Source organism: Drosophila montana, unplaced genomic scaffold, assembly GCF_035044405.1.
Source record: "Drosophila montana isolate Dmon_TW-CO22-7 unplaced genomic scaffold, ASM3504440v1 contig_3200_1, whole genome shotgun sequence".
Lineage (NCBI taxonomy): Eukaryota > Metazoa > Arthropoda > Insecta > Diptera > Drosophilidae > Drosophila > Drosophila montana.
This window is the reverse complement of record NW_026998080.1, coordinates 5,501,325-5,521,789: the sequence shown is the minus strand read 5'-3', so window position 1 is coordinate 5,521,789 and position 20,465 is coordinate 5,501,325. Positions and strand designations below refer to the sequence as shown.

Genomic DNA, 20,465 nt, shown 5'->3' with positions numbered 1-20,465 from the left:
GCCTCCCCCCTCCCTAACCACCCCTCCTGCAAGCCACAAAGGCATAACCAACAGTCCGATAGCTGGTGGTAGCTGGTGGTGCATTAGACTATTGCACTAAACCACACAACGGGCCTCGACTGCGGTTTCCAGTTGCGCTGCGACGCGTGCGGCGGGCAGCCTCTGCATTTCTTCTTTCCACACCAGCCTGGCGATTATGCAGTCAAAAACTGGCGCGGACGTCGACACCAGTGTTAGATAATGGAAAATGTTAAAAAAATCAGCAAATGCAGATCAATAGAGCTTTACTGATACATACGATACATACAACTATAAATTAAAAACAGTGCTATTTAATTAATGGTTTGAACCTTAAGGCGGGTCGCTGGTTTAAATCTTCACCGGAATCAAGCACAACCTTCATGGAGTTGCAGCAAAATCAATCGGGGCAGCCCAACCCAAGGCAGCCCAACCTAAATCACAGATTTAAACAGATGATAGCAACATCCAACAATGGAGGCTGAGTCAATGACCACATTTATTGATGCCCCCAGGCTTTAGGCCTCCACATTGCATCCACAGTGAATTGAATTTGATTAAAATCAATTGAAATGATTCCCAGTCAACGTGAATCAACAATACAGCAAGAATTGTGGGGCGTATGTCAAAGTGGAGCACGCATATATCTTCGGTTGTTTGTTGGTGCCAACACAACATCCCTTCGCGACCGGGTTGTTAACCGTTATTTAACACCACTTGCATGGAGGGAGGGGGGGGGGGGGGGGGTGCAGAGAAGCCCTTGCTGCTGACTCATGGCCAATTGCGAGGGATTCGGAAGTTTGGATCGATACAAGCTGCCCAAAAATAACTGTGCATGTTTATCTATCCGAGTATTTAATGCTCGAAAAGAGTATTTAATGCTCGAAAAGAGTATTTAATGCTCGAAAAGAGTATTTAATGCTCGAATGTTTTCGGAAAGCCTATTTTGTTAGAACGTCATATTGAGCTGCTCCCAGGGCAGTTATCTGTTTCTGAGAAATTTTAATCTTGCTACAGATAATTTCATTTTATACTTATTTATGATCTAAGTTTGTTTTTTTTTTCAACTTAATTCCATTCTTTAAGTTCGGAAAAGTATCCCATTTTTCGAGCTTGGGAAAACTAAAACTTGGCTCATTGAAAATATGTTTAAAGCTGACTGTATGAGAAACAAAATATTTCCATCAAGCAGCAACTTTCTTTGGGGCTGGATTCGCTAAGTCAGCTTTGATAATAAGTTTAAGACCAAAGGACTCGGTTCATAGCCCAATTTTCCATTCAAACGTTGGGTGAATATTGCGAAAAGTGTAAAACACGTCTCAAACGAGTTGAAACAGATCGAATACTTTTCTGTCAATCAATCAGTCAGACAGTAAGTCAGTCAGTCAATCATTGAACCAGTCAGTTAGTCAGTCCGTCCGTCAGTCTGTCCGTCAGTCAGTCAGTTAATCAGTCAGTCAATCACTCAGTCAGTCAATCAAGCGCCAGCGTTCAATATCTGAAGGATATCAAGGACTGCAACATGTGATCGCGATTATATTCAATCTATGTTTAACTAGCACACGGGGCTTACAAGATCCGATTAAATGGATTGCCACTCACCTTCAGTACAATGGAAAGGCTGCTGGCAGTTGCGGATTCAGAGAAGACGCTGTCATGTGACTGCGAGAGAGTTTCACGTGTGTAACCGCTGCTGGAAAGAGAAAGCGAAAGAGAGAGAGAGAGAGAGAGAGAGACAGCATTAGCTTTGGCTAGGAAATCCGGTGTAAGAGCCGTCGCTTACCCGTCCACGTCCACGTCTACGTCGAGCAGTCGTCCTTCACTGAGGCTGCGCTGGCTATCGGACATATCGGCTGCAGCGCCAACGGCGCCGCTGTCCTCGGCGTTTAGATCCTGCGAGGAGTCGCCCACGCTGCGCAGCTGGCGCTGATGGAGACGCTTCTCGGCGAAATACGAGCTGCGGCTCATGCTCATGGCGTCCGGGAAGACGGCCACGCCCATCTGCTGTCGCTGCGTTTGGTACATGGCGTCAGAGTGGGAATGCGGCTGGGTCTGAACTTCTGGTTGCTGCGAGCAGGGCGGCGTCTGCTTGCTAGCTCTCTTCTTGCCGAGCAGCACGCTCAGTAGTTCATCGCGATGTGCTCCGTAGGACTTGGACTTGGGCAACGACTGCGTCTGGTAGCTCTCGTGCAGCTGCTGATGCGTTAACGGCGATGCCGGCGACGAGGCCGACACTGTCTCCGAGTGTCCGGTGGAGCCGGAGCCAGAGAGCGCAACACTGCGCAGATTCTTCTCACTTGAACTGCTCGCCGGCGGCGGCAACGTATTGCACGAGCCCGCTCCAGGCGCCTGTCCGGTGGCAGCTACGGCGCTCTCCGCGCTGTTGATGGTGCGACGGCGAAAGATCCGCCGCAAATTGCGTAGCGGGTGGAAGCGACGTCGCTTTTGCTGCTGCTGCTGCTGCTGATGCTGTTGCTCTACAAGATTAGGAACAAAGTAAAAGCAAATTGCTTAATTTGGTTCTAAAGGGAAAGGGAAACGATTTACAACTGCCGAAACATATCAAAATACAGGGAGTAAAGCTTGCTTTGACATTCTGGCTCAATCACAATCTTTACCAGGGCTGCAAGCTCAACAAATTGTTTACGGTTCGAACCAACTCCCTGCTGATTCGAACTGGCTCAGTTCAGACCGCTTTAAAGCATTGGACCCTGCCTTTGGGTTCGGTTCGTGAACCCAGTTTTTGGTTGAAGCCTTGGAATGTCATATATTTCCAACTTAATTCGAACTGGTTCAGTTCCTGTCCCTGCCTTTCGGTTCGGTTCGTGAGCCCAGTTTTTGGTTGAAGCCTTGGAATGTCATATATTTCAAACTGAACCAGTTCGAGGTTCAGTTTAGACCGTTTTAAGGCATTGCAAATCAAAAGTCAAACAATAAATAAAGAATACTTTCAAGCACCTTGTCGAGATATTGCACAAACTTTGTAATCAATTTTATATGCTTGCCCGGACAGTTATCCGAGGTTATAAAATCTGAATTATATGTGGTACATACATATCCATTGTGAACTTAATTTATATCATTGATTGTTGAATATCTTCACAATTGATTAAGAGTTGAGCAATCAAGTTGGTGACACAAATCATTGTCACGACTGATAAGAAAAACAGAAACAATTCAATTCGCGAACCATTTATAAACATGACCATAAATAGGCAAAAGTAAAGCCAAAATGCGTGCTGGGAACACCCGAACGCTTAATCAAAGTGTGACAAGGACAGACACCCAAAAGAGAGAGTGAGATAGAGAGCAAAAAAAGAGAGTGAGAGAGAGAGTTGGAGAGAGTGTGCGACAGGTCTGGCTCTTTGGCAAGGTCGCAACTAATCTGGCAATACTCGAGTACAATTATTTTGCGGAATAATATTGGAATACTTGATTAAACAATAGGTAAATAAATCAGGCAATTGAATTGAACCAGCACTCTGGTTCGAATCTCCTTCTTATTACTTATAATAACTATGAAAAAGAGGCTGTTAAAATTCAGCATTACGTTCTTTTATGCGCATCAATTCATCAGCGCATTGTAAATGATAATCAATTTAATTGGTATTGTTTGCATTGCCCGCTTTTTCTCTTATAGAATTTTATACTTCGTTTGTCAATAGCCTCAAAACGTTTTTTCCTTATTACTGATAACGCTTTTCACACCTTTTGTGCTGTTTACATAGGTCAATTAACGTTTCGACATATAAGAAATCAGCTAAAAGCACGTAGATAACGCGACTCACAGCGATAACCAGATCCAAGATCTAGCAAGTACGTATGAAATAAAAAACTTAGTTGAACTACTCAATTACCTATTATTTGAATACTAACTAGGTGGCTCGCATGTACTCGTGCAGTTTCCCCAGACAGAAAAGGGTAAAAAGTGATATGATGTCATTGCCTCGAACGTGAGTCAATCCAACATTGCCATGTGTCATTTTGCCAGATGATTGTTTGAGACCAGCATTCCCTGTATAATAAATCATATAACCATGTCTGTAAATCCAACAAAAGTCTTCGGTGTTTTATTTCACAGTTTGAACCATATTTTCCTAAATTAATTGAAGAATATGTTGTACTGAAAGAGTAAACGAGTCCAATTTTTAATCCAGCTCAAGGATCGGTTCGTGGTAAATTAAGAAAACAAAACAGCTCAGCTTAGAAAAGCTTTGTTTACAACCACGTTAACTATTAACAGCGCGCATTTATTAACATTTTTCTAACATTTTGTGCATAACATTTCGTACTGCTGTTACTGTTAGTCAAAACTTTCTATTGCCAATGTAAGAACTAAAAGTGAAACAAAAATATGGCCGGAAGTAACAGAATCTTCAGTTGCAAATAGACGTAGTGCGGCTTTTTCCCTTAATGGCCACCAGCTCGGCACCCGGCACCCGATACCGTTAACTGACAGGCGTAAATATGAAATATCGACAACATGCCAGTCACGTTTTGGGGCCAATCCAAACACTCGCGTCGTACATATCTGTCGGCACGCAAGCAGTTGGGCTTCTTCGCGGAGAATATATATATATATACATATATTCCCATATATTTACATATAAGTAATCACAAAATGTTTAGGGAGCTTTAGTTCTTAAATGTTATTGTAGCAAGAAAATTACCTAAGCTAGTGCTAGTTGGTCTAAATAGCTTCGCTCTTAGGATGATTGGCAAGCAGAATCACGTATGCAAAACGGGCTTGAACCAAACCGGCTTATATCCGGAATTCAAAGTCTTTTTCTATACCATGAACTGCACTTTAAGCCGGATTAATTGACATAAAAATAATTTAAAAGTCTTTAACTTTGTTTTTCCATAGATCTTAACAAGTAATATGTAATGCGACATGTATGATATATTGATAATTAGGAAGATACTCGCTTTTGTAGACCATTAAATAAATAAATAAATATAAATATACATTTATTAATCTGGTGCTAATCCGTCTAGCCGGTTTTTTAATTGTCCCGAATTTTTAAACTCGAAATATTGTGAAAAAAAATGAAAAAAATGTTTCATAACTTCGTAGTAACATTTGGTATATTGGGTAAAAAACTTTATTATTGCTTTATCCATTTTAAAATCGGGTAAGATTTTTAAAGAATTATGGCGAATATAGTCACCTAAACTTCAAAAATGGCTAGAATAAAATGTTGAAAAAAAAAATAATTTGTTAAATTCATATTATTAGGGGCCTCAGTTATCAAAAAATCGGTTCTATCAAACATTTGCAAATGTAATGACAATGTTTTATCAGATAATCTGTAAGTTTTGGGCTTGATTTGAATAATCATTAATGAGCTATAATATTGTGAATCACGATGAGTTCAGGCATGACTCTTTCGTCCCAACACTTAGTATGATATCGTTAGGTAATACTTTTTCAAAATAATATTAATTCTACTTTATTTTTACGCAGTCATCACTTGACGTTTGTTTTTTTTTTATTCTTTTTTGTTGTTTTCTTCTGTGTGATTTAAGTAATTTATGAAAACATTGTAAGTTTCCAGTTTTTGGCCGCATGAGGCAATTGTTGATGCAAACTTAGCTGCCAGCTATGTATTGATGTACATATGTGCATACATACTTATAACTGGGTGATGTGTCTGACGCACGTAGGTGTTGTTATTATTGTTAGTAGGGTAGGGTATTGCCGATGACACGAATTCTAAATGAAATATGGCCGTCAACATGGCATGGGCGTTGAGACTCGAACCCGTGTGCGACGCGACGCGACGCGTTGTCTGGCCGTCTTTGCGCAAGTAGGCGCATTTATTAATTAATCATTTTGCAAATGTTGCGCGCACAAATTCAAATTGGCAACTGAAACCGGGCAATCGGCCATCGGCAGCTCGCGAAAACTGAGACATGGCAAAATCCAAATGACAGCCACTTTTTTAGCCAGCAGCAAGTTGCAGTAATTGGAGACTCTTGTTGTTGTTGCAACAACTGTGTGTGAGCGGATGCTTGACACATGTCTGCACATGTGTGTGTGTGTGTGTGTGTGTGTGTGCTTTACTTGTTGTTCAGTTGCCTTTGCTTTGGGCTTTGGCTCGGCTCGGCTTGGCTTGTGGCCAGGAAGGTCAAGCTAGCCGCACCGCGCCCAGCCCCTGCTGCGGCTGCCGCTGCTGCCACGCCCCCCATTGGCGTCATCACCCGTTCCCAGTTGGCATTGGCGTGTGGGCAGCTTATCCGCTTTACAAGTGCTTAATTCACTTACGCCGTATTCTACACATCACAAAATAGTAGAGAACCGAAGCGAATACAACTTAAAATTGCGCAACTGCGAACTGCGTTGGCTGCTACAAAAGCCATTTAACATGTTGTGCAGCCGGCCTTCAAATGCAAGTGCCGAAGATTGTGCACATTATGCGGCCTTGGCTGCAGCAGAGGCATGGCAATCGAGTCTAATCAGTTCTTAGCTGGATTTTCTAAAAAACTAGCGGTTATTAGACGAGTTTGCGCGTGAAAAAATAAAAAAATTAAAAGTTTTCAATCCAATCGAACAAAAATTGAACTTTCCACTCATTTTCCACCTAAGGTGGTGGATTTTGCGAAAAGCAACAAATATGCCTTCAATGAATTTTAGCATAGATCGTACGCTTTGAGCGAAACGGATAGTAAAAATGTAAGTATCATAAAACAAGTTGGATTTTTCAATATCGCTAAAACCTTTTTTATAGAGCATTCAAAAGGAGGTTAACACAAATCGTTTTCCACTAATTTTCCGCAGCTGCATGTGGAATTTAGCAAATTCAGTGCGTATATCAGCTTACTAGCCAAAGTCACCAATCAATCAGTCAGTCAGTCAGTCAGTCAGTCAGGACAATCAGATTTATATATATTAATATAGATCGTTGCGTAAAAGACAGACACTACGTTGAACTGGTTTTACAATTTTACTCAAGTTGAAATGCACAATGGTTCAATCTTTGGGCAATAGCCGGGGAGCAGCACAGACGACAATCAGCCGCGATAAGAGGCACCGCCAATCTATAATGACGGCAAGTCCATAATCGCTGGGAAGTTGGCTTCAATCAACTGGCAACATGGCGATGACATCGGGCTTATCAGCTAACCAGAAAGCAAGAGCCAGACCAAGTTTTTTACAATCAAAGCGAGACGCATGGAACTGATTGCATAATGCTTGCGACTTCACATGGAGGCGCCACAATCTGACCAGTTGCGCTTCCGCTGCCTCGGCCGATATCCGGCGAATGCCTTAACCCTTTGACATTCATCACATGAGCTCAAATATTGTCCCCTTCTCATTGAGCCACTTAAATTCGTTGTTCATTGAACGGTTTAATTGTTTGATAATCTGATCTGACCCAAATAATATCCACTCACTTTGACCGATTGTCAATGGTCGCTCAGCTGGCACATGGCTGTTGCCATAGATCCAAAGTCGTGACTGTCTGGCCCAGGTCTGTCAGAAGGCCTTAAATAGGGTTCTGCTCACCTTGTATTTAAATATGGGCCAATAAATAACTATGGTTCTCTTTTTAAAATACCTTTCAACGAACTAATCGCTATTTATTTACGACTTTACGAGTGCAATACTATGCGAAAAAATGCTAAGCATTTCGTGGTTGAATAAATGAAATGAAATAAAACAACAACAAATATAAAGTTCGTTACCTGTTCAAATAAAATACCGCCGAAAATAGATGCAGATGTTTCTTTTGTTTTCGGGTTATAATTGTTTACAGTGGTTTGTAAACAAGCGAACCGAGTCAGAAATTGTTCAAAAATACATATATATTGTATATTTAAGTAGATGGGCACTTATTTTAGTTGGGTTTCACTTTAAGATAGTATCGCAGAAATCAATAACAACACAATTAAGCACTTCAACTAATTGAAAACAATTGGTTGGTTGGTTTCGTAAACTGTTAGCAGCATTAACTTTAGTTACAACAAAAAGAAATTGCAGAAATTTCAAAATCGGCAAAATATTGTAAATATTGATTTTCAAATCGTGTTTCGATTGCAATTGCTTTGATTTTATATGTTTGAAATTTTAGTTAGCTGTCGGAGTAATTAGTGCGACACGCGCCAGGTACTACGAATTGTTCACCTGCCCAGGTGGAGCAGAGAGCAGCGAATGAATTAATGAATAAGTGAATACACGAATACGGCGACGCAGTCGAAATCGAAATACAACAGACGCAACGCCAGACACTAAATACAAATTGAAATCGAAACGAAACGAAGCGAAAAAACCGAACGGCCCTCGGCACAGACATCGGCAACGGATCGGCAAATGTTTGGCTTATTAGCGGCTAACTGATTAGCTCTTGCCTTCGCACATACATACATACATGCATACATACGTGCATAACAATGCCTGCGGTGTTTGGGTAGGCAACAGTTAACAGTGCACTGTTTACGGCTAACAGTGACTGTTATCGTACATGGCCACACATGTTATGTTACTCTTTGGGAAATCGGGCTTGTTTTTGTTGTTGTTTCCATAGGTTAGCAACCAACAAAGGCCCCAATTTTCATGCCTAGAACGCGTTGTGGAAAGTTGTTGTTGTTGTATGTCATCCGCAATTACATAAACATTATTCGCCGACTAAGTGGGGCTGCAAATACTGGAACCAAATATCCATTGTTTAATGCCACACAAAGAGCTAGCATAATATAACAACTACCGTTGCTGCATTGGCTAATGTTGTTGTGATTGCTCAGGTGCGAGGTTTTCAGGCAACTGCTTTGTGGTTTTATTTTGGCCTGAACACATTCAGAAAATAGAGTCCTCATTAAAAGAAACAACAATAAAATCGAAAGCTCGCACTAATGTATGTACAGGCTGCATTTATTTTTACATAAGTACATCACATGCATGATGTACACCAAGCAAGCCTTTATGACAGACTGACTGACTATTGCGGTTGCACCAAAACCAAATTCACAGCTCCAGCTAATTATGCACATGCATACCAACAAACACAAACAACAAAAGTGACTGACTAGACGAATGCTCTCCAAGCGTGGCTGTTGAGGTAGGCCTAATATCGCCTGGGGCCACGACAGAATGTCCATCAATTTGCAGCTACCCTTAACGCATAGGGTATAAACAATTGCAGCGCATTGTTGTCGCTCGGGAAAGTCGCGGACTATTTTTGCACACATAGTTATGCGTATCAGCACATATAAGTATATAACACCTGCACATATTGACACACACATATACACACACTCTGACACAGGTACATTTGTACTTGTATATATACGCACAGTGATACTCTAATAAATGTGACTCACCCACATTCGTTGAACAGTGGCCATCAGCTGTTGCTCCTTCTGCTGCCGCCGGACTAGGAATGGGAGTCGATGTCATTGGACCCTGAAAGCCGTGGGTTCTGCTATTGCCTTCCGGCAATGACAAAGGACCTGCTGCACTTACATCCAATTCCAACGGTGGCGAATTTTCCCGCACACACGACATGAGCCCGGAAGACATGCTAAAATATACAAAATTATATTATAGAAATTAAAATATTAGTTAAAGGGTATTTTAGATGAAAATAATAGACGAACACTTAATGCATTTACAGACATTTGGCAGAATTTGAAGAATTTTATACAAAGACTATTTTTGCTATATATGATATAGTTGATGCAATCTTTCAAATATGTTAGCAGCATAGTGTAATAGCAAATGCTGTTAAAAAAACATAAACAAAAATATTGCTAAAAAAAAGTCCTTTTCAAAGATTCGAGAGAGAGACCTTTAATAGAAACAGACGGACATGGATATATCGTTTTTTTTGATTATATAATTTTTTTTTTTAAGGATTTCTATCTGATTATCATACATCAGAAAGCTTTATGTTCAGGGTATTTCGATATTTAACTCAGTTAGTTTACGCGATCCACAAACTATTTTTACCGGCAGCCCCAAAGTATGCTACAACACCTTAAGATAAACTAATTTAGACCGACAGGTGCACGCGTAGGTGGTTTACAGTCCCCTGAGCACGTGTTGTATTTATAATAGAAGATGATGCCACATTCTGTTGAAAGTGGAGACTCTGAGAATTTCTTACTCTCTAACTTTTATGTGAGCTTACTTTGTTTAGTTAGTTAAATTATTATTATTCGCTTTAATGCTTTAATTTTGTCATCTTTAGTCTAACTAGTTAAAAGTATTGAATGTTTATTTTTTCTCTGCATGTTAAACATATTATTTTTAAAAATAATATATTAATTTAAACAACATAAACAAGCAAGTGTGGTTTTCTTGGGTATGCCTCACTAGAGGATACCCTGTTTACAACACCTCACATATACCTTAAAATGCAAACCGTTAACACTTTATACAGCAATTTTGCTTTTTCCCTATGCATTCTTGACTAGCCTCGGTGTTTATAGTCCGATTTTTATAATTTTTATATACTATGCGATATTTTCTCGATATGCTTCGAAAACATGTTTCAGAATAAACAAAAAAAAAGGGATATGTATGATATAGAAGAATTCATTAGTAATTTTATTTAATAAAAATAAATAATAATTAAAGACAGATTTAGATGAACTCAACTCGTTGGTCTTATCAAAAATTTATATATATATTCTAAGGTCGAAGACTCCTTTGTAGACATGATTGATTATTAATCGTTTCAATTGGTGAAGGATATTATAAAGTTGTGTGTTGTGCTTACAGATGATCTACAATGGAAATTAGAAGCCAGCATTTGAGTTGGGCATACGCAGGGAAGCAATTAGCACTTGGCTATATTGGCATTGCCATTATCATCTTAATTATCGCAGAGCGTTACGATAACTAACCGCAAAAGTAACTCGGTGCCGCCACCGTGTTGCACTCTCATGTGCTTGCGGCCGTAATCGGATTCGTGTGTGTGCAACGTGGAAAATCTTACAAATTAACTTTGGCTTTCATTTGCATTTTACAGATGCGCACACACACACATTCAAGCACTGAAAAGTTAAGACGCCGTGAAACGCAACGCAAAATGTGAGCAACAGCAACAAATTTAATTATACTACGTACACATGAGTACGTAGGATTTGCATATTCACGTCTGGGCCTTGCTTAGTATCTGCGTCTGTGTCTGTATTTGTATCTGTATCTTTTGCCTTAACGCGGTAATTGCACTCGCTCATTACACAAATTTGCCAACATAATTATGATGTGCCGGGCCAAACAATATAAACAAAAAACAACAGAAAACAACAACTAGACAATGCGCCATGGGCCATGGGCCACGGGGCCAGGAAGTTACCCACAGCTAAGCCCTGTTGCTGGCTGGGCTAGTCGCCTTGGCCATAAAAAAAAAAACGCCGTGAAACAAATGGCTAAATGTTCTCAAGGCAGTGCAAGCACTTGTTGAGGCTTTGGCTGGAAACGACTAATCCCAATGACACACCGCCGAGCTGGCAAAATGGCATAATGCGCAGAAACGCTGGTAGTGAAAAGGAAAGTGCCCCTGACCGGAAAGCAGATGGAAAAGCGAAAAGCGAGCTGCAAACAAGAAACTGCATGCTCATTGCACGTTTACACAATGATTCAGTCGGAGACCTCAAACGCTCAGCTGATGTCGAGCGCCCTAGCTAAACTGTTCGTTCATTCATATGTGGGGGGCCATTAATTTTAATGACTCACGGCTTTGACGATTTTTTTTAACATCTCTTCTTCTTTGCAAATGCGAATATTTGAAATGCAACAAATTGTGCCAAGGTGTACATTAAAATCGGACTCTCATTCAATCAATTTCAAATGGATGCGAAGCTTTTAGTGTAGCAAATGGATTCTGAATAGTTATTCAAAATTGGCTGGGATTTTGAGATTTTTGTTATGACAAAATCAACCCAAAATTTCAAGTACAACTTCTTCGTTATTGTATAAACCAAAAAAAAAGTTGCTTGTTCTCCTATTTTGGCGATCTATTTAAAATTTTTAGTTTAATATTTCGAAAATAGTTGAAAAATGTGCCTGACTCAAATATTCTTTTATGTTTTGTTTACATTTTAAATTCAATACCAAGGTTATAAGTCAAGATTTTATATATATTTTTCTTTTGCTGAGTACAATCCAAAGACACTAAGAACAGGCTTAAAATTCCACCTACTTTTAAAGCTTTCTTAATTTCTGCTCAAATCAAGCCAATTTACGATAAATAATTGTAAAATATGCTAGCTCTGACACCATTACGTCACGATTCAAATAGCTCAAAGAAATCTTTAGCGTATAAAGGAACGATTATATATTGCATAAGTTTGCACAATATCAATCAATTATTCTCCCACAATTTGCTTAAGCATATTTCTGTGATGCTTGTTATTAATCACATTTTATGAATTTTTGTTTGTTTGTTTATTTTTGCCGTCGGGTGCATCTGACTACATAATACTTTTCTTACCCCAATACTCCAAAGATGTCGATTGTTCCGATTTGGGACGATCTTCAATCAATTTATAGGGCAGGTCAACTGTGGTCTTCACTTCAAATATGCTTACTCTACACAGCGCGAAATTAAATTAAATATTTTCAACTTTAAAAACAATATTTCAAACTTGATTTCTCACTACGATTGCAATTACGAAAGATCAGAAGTTCAATCCAACTCCAAGTACAAACTTCTTATATTGTCCTAGTCCGAAATCGTAGTAATTAGGTATTTTCTAACTCAAAACGAGAATCCTCAACATACATGAAATAGGTCTTCGTTTTACATATTATAAAATCACTTTTAATTCGACTTTTCTCTTTCAGTGTAGCTCAAAACGCCCAAATTTGATATTGGGATAGACGTTGCACAAAACCAATATGCTCGTTTTGAGCGAGTATTATAATAATTTGCAGAGGGTCGCCAAAAAGAGGCAACATGCTCTGAATGTGGCGCCGATGACGCAGCAGCGACTGCGGCAGCGACTGAGGCAGCGACTGCGGCAGCGACTGCGGCAGCTGCTGATTCAGAGATTCTTGGCCCCTAAACTGGGGCTGATGCTGATGATTTGGTTGTTTATTTTCGAATGAGTGCGTCACTCTGACCGCAGCCGGGAGCACATCATTGGCAGTTCATGCGGTACCTACCCAGCGGAATGCGCCCAGACGGCAGCCGACTTTGTGGGGGATCGTTGTCGCGTGTGCGCCCTTTCATTAATGTATGTATTATACTTATGTACAAGTATATAATGCGGTAAGCACGCGAATTATAATTCAATTCTTGCGATTTCAATTTCGGTTTGACACAAACACAACTTGTGGCTGCCAGCGAAATGTGCGACTAAAAATGCGTTTTTCTCGTTCTCGCAGTGGAGTCCGGATTCACAGCCTCAGCCTCAATGAAGCACCAAGACCCATACATCACGATACACACACACACATACACACACACACACACATGCCGAATGACAGAAGCGAAGCGCAAAAAAGCTGAAGCAACATTTTATGTGTGCCCAAGGTCAAGGAGCGCGGCCAAAAGCCGCTCTCGCGTGGGCGGGAGAGCAGCTGCAGCATCAGCGCAGTTGTTGGAAAGACTGTTAGCAACATGTTGCTGGAAACATGTTGCTACACTTAACGTGTTCAATTTAGAATACAATTTGTAATAATTGCTAAAGCAACTTAATAAAAGATTATTTAAAATATAGTAATATATTGTTAAATATATACATATTCAAAATATTCGATGTGAACAACTGTTATATACATATATATAGATATATGTTTCATTCTATGCATGCATATATTTTTAAATATATGCCCATAATGTTGCCAAGGCTTTCTTACTCTCTCGCTCTTTCCAGCTCTCTCGATTGACACTGCGCAGACGTCGGTCCAAGAGTCCTCGCCGAAAGTTATATAGTTAGGACATACACACACTGACCTAGTCAACGAATAATCTAAAAACTCTGACAGCGGTGACCCCTCTTCGGCTACACTGAAATAACCATATAAGGGCAGAGAAGCTAAGGAAGGAGCTAAATATTTATTTAACGTACTCTGAACGATAATTTGCATTAATCTCAATTTTCAACTCCTTTAGAAACTTTTACAAAAGAAAAGTATTGTAAGAGTCGATAATCCGAGAGTGTTGTTATTCAATGATAACAACAAATTGTTTTATCGCATCCGAAGAGCAGCAAAGGAAGCAAAAAAGTTCTTGTTCGTTTTTCTAGAGTCGTTCACAAAGTATATCAGCTTTGCACAATGTCCGTCTAGATCTAGTATCTAGTAGCTTCCACAGATTTATTTAGCTAGTCTAAGCTAATTTTGACTAAAGACTGAATTGCATGAGTGAAAACTCTTTACAAATCAGAAGAGTTTCCGTTTTAGCATTTATTGTATTATGAAAGAGTATTGAGTAGTTGGTTTCACCCGACTGCAACAGTCGCATTTGTTTACTTTATCATCTTTTAATGGAATCAAAGAAAGTGCTTGAACAATAAAAACAATAGTTTTATGGTTATGAATACACTTATATATACCAGATACTAAGTATGCTCAAAGGTCGAATTACTTCAACAACTAAAGGCGATATTTCTGTTTGTACTTTTGTAAATTCGGGGCACATCTGTTCTATATTCGTTAACCTCGATAATGTCTAATCAAAATAAAAAAAAATAATACAATTACATACAATTTTTCATTGACTGCGGACAGCTGATTCCAAGAACAAGAACAGCCCCAAATGCGGATATGATTTATATTTGCTTTGCATAATTAACATTCATCAAGAACTCATATGACAATGCCCCTTAAGAATAGATTTTATTATGTGCCATTCAAATCTGATTTGCATCTTTAGAAAACGATTATTGTGCTTCGATTCGAGACTTACCTGATTTCAAAATGTTTTCTCTCTCCACAAAATAAATTAGCCTCGAAAGTCTTTTGTTTCAATAGCAGCCCATCAAATAAGCGGTTACATTTTTAAGATCTGTTGGTTCTGAAACAAAGCAAGGATTATCAGTTTATATAGTTTATTGGATATTTGTTATACTAATAAGACTCTAAGTTCAACAAAATTAAGTTATTCTCTGGCTTTGAAGTGCTGGAAGAAAAAGTTCTGCTCACATATTTCCATCCCTTACTAATATTTTCTTCCATTCTGATCTGTAAGTCTAGAATAGGCCCAGTCTTCCAAGTAAATTGCGAACCGATTGAATTACGTAAGACTGAAAGAGGATATCCTCTCCCTTGAAGTAACTGCAAAACGCCCAGCCAAGCCCACAGTCACACAGTTCTGCCTTGGGTTAGGCGGAATCCCTTCGCATTTGCATATCCACAGCCACATCCACAGCCACATCCACAGCCACATCCACAGCCACAGCCACATCCATATCGCATATCATGAGCCCTATTGAAAGCCTGCCCCATTATTTGGCGTGCGTGTCACTAACTGATTTGCATAAGAATGTCCAGGAAAAATGTCAATAACTGCTCGTGTAAGGGCGCCAGCCTAATCCTTTGGCACATTACGCCGTCAGAAGTATGTGAAAGCGCCCATTTTGGCGGCGCTTAAAGTACCAGTACTAATATTAAATTTCTTATTAATCTATATCTATATATATCAAATTGTGTATCCCGACTAGCGGACTGGCTAACTGGTTAACTGCACGCTAAGACGTTTCGGAAAATTTCACCCGATACAGTGAAAAATAAGTGGAAAAGAATTTAATTAAACTAGTTTTGTTTACCTTTCGCATATTCATACGCATTCTTAAACATCTTTGGAAAAAGTTTAATATTCGGCTTCTTTTATAATAGAATGAATATTAACCGACTTTGCAGTTCACCTCGCGCTTATTGTTTTTCATCCGATCGTCTTAATATGAATGTCTAACGGGTGCAAAGCCGGGTAATAACCGCTGGGCTCAATTAAATTATCTATAAAATGTATTTTAATCCTATTATTGGACATCGTTGACAATTTAGAAACAAATACATCAATATCATTACGTCTGCTTGGACTTATTCAGAGTGACCCGATTTCTACACATTTGAAGCGCAGTCGAGAGTGCAACTGACTGCAGCTGGAAATGTTTTTGTTATGCAAATTGCAATCTTTGGATCGGTGACTCGGTGACCCAATGGTATAGAACCAGCCCGAAAACTTTCTCCGCCCTGGCGCTGCCCACACACCAACCCGAGTCCGAGAGTCGGGGGCTTCGCTAGGTCTTGACGGGGGATATATATGGTTACCTAATTGGTTGGCCGACTTGACTGAAGATTAATTGCAAAACGAACGATTTCTTTCAACAACAACAAAAAAAAAATAGCTAAGTAGATATGGCAAACAATGATGAAAAGTAAAAGTTTGTTTTAGGCAAGCGAACAATGCGTCTAAATGAATTCATGAATAAATTGTCGAGGTGCCGCTCGAGCTCAAAGCTTGTTTGAGTTCTAAACAAGTTTTGTTTAATTTTTCTTTTTGTTGGTGCTTTTATCTGTTTTGTTATTAATTTTATGTGGCACAACTGTTTTTTGTTTCTTTTTATTCCATTTTAATTTATGACTGAGCTTGTTTCTAAAACTAAAAGTTAATTGAAAATCGTTTTCTCCCCAAAAACAAGACAAGACCAACTGGAATATCCAGCACAGATTCTTAGATCTATAAATATTCCGTATGACCTGACGATAATATCTACAATTTGGCTGCGATTCGTTAGGTCAGTAAACGTTTTCATGCTCAGAGGGCTCGTAATATGAAACTCCAATGCCATAGCCCATAATGCCAGGCACCACTGTGGCTCATATGTGACTGTGACTGTGTGTGTGTGGAAAAGTAAAACTGAAAACCACGAGACCACAACGAACGAACACTGGCAACAAACGTGTCGCCATTTAGGTAAAACTAGACTAGAGCCAGCAGACAGCTCGTAAGTACAAACTTTACAATGTACCATAAAACCTACTGCCAACTCGCACAAAGCACTTCAACTCATTTTACATGCGGTTATTTAATACATGAGTAAATCTTGGCCTCGACGATAGAGATTTTTTTTGTAATACTATGCAAATCACATTTTGAATTTTCTGCAAACACACCAAATACTTAAAGATCTATCGCAATAAACATAATGCACATCGAGCATAAACCGATCTCTTGCCAAATTTCCCACAATCAAAAGCATTTTATCAAAATCAAAGAATTTTTTTTTAAATTGCTTCAATTTTTATAAATTTGATATAACCGACTTCGCAATGCTCTGTTCGCAGTGATTTAGGCAATTTAATTAATCGAAAGGAATATTCTTGATTATTGGGTTTAGACTGTAATCATTTAGCAGACTTGACTCAATCTATGAACAAAAACATTGAACTATACCTGACAAGTTGGGAAGTCAAGCCCACCTTCTAGAGCTTGGGCTTGTTTCAACAAGGTTAACACCTGTTAACACCAAATACCAAGACTCGAATTTAAACAGACAATCGGATAGACTAAAATTCCATAAAACCAACATACTCGTTTTCACTTTCTGATGAAGAAGTTCAAGATATTTAAAGTAAAACAAATCTGGCCACTGCACAAATTAAATATGTGTGAGTAAGAAGGAAATTATATATATATATATATATTCAAGCCTCAATACTTGAGAAGTGTAACGCTCTATCCGATGCTATTCGAATTCCGAGTCGTTTATGACACCGACTACAACGTGAGCTCTGCGAGAGGCATAAAATTTACATTTTCTGTATGTGTATCTTTCTCTTCGTCTGACTTTTCATAAGTAAAAATAAAACCGAACCGAAGTCGAACACAATCGGATCGTAGAGCTAAGAAGCCGCTGCCTTTCCCCTCGCACCACTCAACCTCAACCACAACCTCAACCTTAACCGAGCTAACGTTTCAACAACCTCCGCACAGTATTTCTGTGTCTCTTCAGCGGGGGTCCCGGTTCCCGGGTTCGGCATAAATAGAAACTGTTTCCAGTTCGATGAGACAGCGACGCAATTACACGGCCAAAGATCAGCGCACAGATTCTACATTTAAACATAACATACTTCATGTGCTCCGCTTCGTATCTGTTCTCCAAGCTCTCGGGCGTGAATTCGTCATGCACTTGTTTGCGTTAATTGTTGCGATAATTTATATTCTTTTATATTTATGAGTTTGATCAAATCTGAATGTCCATAGTCTGCTATGATTGTGCGAAGCTGATATTTCTAAAAATATTATACTTGTGATGTAGTTGTTCTGATATAGAAGAGACAGATGAGAAATGAGCCAACTTTGGTACACCTAATAAGCCAGCAAATGCCTGTCGCAATCGTCAGGGTCAAAATTGTAAGCACTCAGCTTTTTACAGTGCTTAAACAACATGCACGAATGCTCCAGTAGCTAGGTACTTAGTAGGGATTGCCCCTCTAGGAGATACCCTGTTCCCGGCGTCGAGTTGACGTTACAAATATACCAATAAAAATACAAATCACAAGACACAAGCTTCTGCTCCTTCTCTCCGTTCCAGGCTATGTTAAAAAGATTATTAAATAAGCTCGATGCTTATAGTCCGATTTTTTAAAGATATTCAGCAAAATTAAATGAATTATAAATGAATTCGCAAGCCAATACCTCCTACAATGTTGTTATTTTTAGGGGGAATACGAGAAGATATTTTGTTTCTGTGTGTACTCTACAACAAGGGTAGCTCTTAAAAGCTAAGAGATTTGATCAAAAACCTAAATTGAAGATCGATATTTATCGATTTTGCGGAAACAAGTTATCGGTGATATCCAACAAACTTTATCTATTTGGAGAAAGGAGTATGAGTAAGAGCAAATACGTGCAACAGATCGACATATCTAGATGCACATCACCAATATACTCCTTTTTGGCCAATTTCAATGGGTAACAATGGATAATTTCAGGGTATACAAATTAATTTTTTAACGACTCGAGTTTTTTTTCGACATTGCTGCTCATTTGATTAGTGCGTCAGCAAAAATTGAACGCAGGCCAAGGGCAGCATCGCGATCGTCGCAGTTCGACAGGTGTTTGCATTGCAACAAGGCAGCCCTTTCACGGCGACACCACAAAGATCACAACAGTATGCGGAGCACCTGCTCAAGCAATGGAACGCAAAACAGAAATCGAATAGGCGAAACACTGCGCAAATAGCTAAACGCTTGGCTAACCCCTGAGCATGCGACGTCTAATTAAATGCAGATAATCAAATACGAATCCCATCACCGGCATGTACTTGGCAAAAATTTATTCATTCAATCCCACAATCGATCAATCAATCAATCAACAGAAAGCAACAAAGCTGCGATTGCGGCTAATTGTGCAGCTTAATCAGTGATCGCAATTAAATCTCAAATCAAGTCGAGCCAACCGAAGCGTGAAAGCCTCAAAATGACCTTTGGCACTTGGATGCGATTCGCTCCCAGAAATCGAATCCCCACAGGGGTGTGGTCTTTTGCTGTCAGCGAGTGTTTTATTGTGCATAACAGCTGTAGGCATTGCGCCCTCTTAACTACATTCGTGTTGCAGTTGAGAAACAACTTTGACATTATCCCAATATGTATACCCTGTACTTATCGAGCTGAGACGATCAAGGCATGTCCATCTGTATGGATGCGGATCTCGGAAACAATAAGAAATAGCATTGACATTATCCCAAATTGTATTCCCTGTACTTATCGAGCTGAGACGATCAAGTCATGTCCATCTGTATGGATGCGTCGATCTCGGAAATTGTAAGAAACAACTTTGACATTAGCCCACTTTATATACCCTGTACCCATCGAGCTGAGACGAGACGATAAGTTATATGATCGCGTCGATCTTGGAAACAATAAGAAATACTTAGCTTTGACATTACCCCATTTTGTACCCATCGAGCTGAGAGCATTTATTCATCGATCTCGAAAACGATTAGAAATAAGTTTGATGTTGTATACCCTGTAACCGATAGGTTATCGAGCTGAGACGATTTATTCATGCCCATGTCTGTATGGATGCTATAAAAGAACTTTTAAATCTGGCGAATATAATATGAAGCTATGAAATTTCTAACCAGTATAAAGAATACAATAAAAACAACTCAAAATCGGCTTTGAGCCGGAGTTTGCATTATTTTTACTATGAACCAAATCTTAAACCATAAAAACTTTTTAAGTACGCTCAGCACCAAAAGCATAAATAACTTGGGCCCAACAATTGCATTTATTGGAACATATTTTTTAGGAGGAATATTTTAGTTAGATAACATATATAGCCCGCAACTTCTGTATAAATAAACTTTGTAAATATATGACAAACCAAGGCTTAAACCAAATACTGGGCTCATTTATGTTTCTGTTTGCAGCCCTGCTTAAATGATAAACTCTCGATTAATATCGGGCAGAACAAGCTTATATATTTATTCGAAAATATGTAAGTCGGCAGCTCGTCGTTGGGAATGGAGTATCTCCGGAGTAT

The 20,465-nt window shown here is 39.3% G+C and overlaps 1 protein-coding gene across 2 annotated transcripts in view; it reads right to left on the bottom strand.

Annotated features, from left to right (window-relative positions):
- The window catches only part of LOC135431272 (platelet binding protein GspB), a 35,736-nt gene that overhangs the window by 7,414 nt on the left and 7,857 nt on the right, over positions 1-20,465 (bottom strand). The window contains exons 3-6 of one of the 2 annotated variants that reach the window (XM_064686286.1): positions 14,880-14,987; positions 9,340-9,539; positions 1,802-2,495; positions 1,621-1,711 (exon numbers count right to left, since the gene is read on the bottom strand). In XM_064686286.1, the coding sequence (XP_064542356.1) occupies positions 1,621-1,711; positions 1,802-2,495; positions 9,340-9,538 (984 nt within the window). In that variant the 5' untranslated portion in view covers position 9,539; positions 14,880-14,987. The remainder of the gene's footprint in view (positions 1-1,620; positions 1,712-1,801; positions 2,496-9,339; positions 9,540-14,879; positions 14,988-20,465) is intronic. The other variant, XM_064686287.1, reaches the window with a different exon arrangement.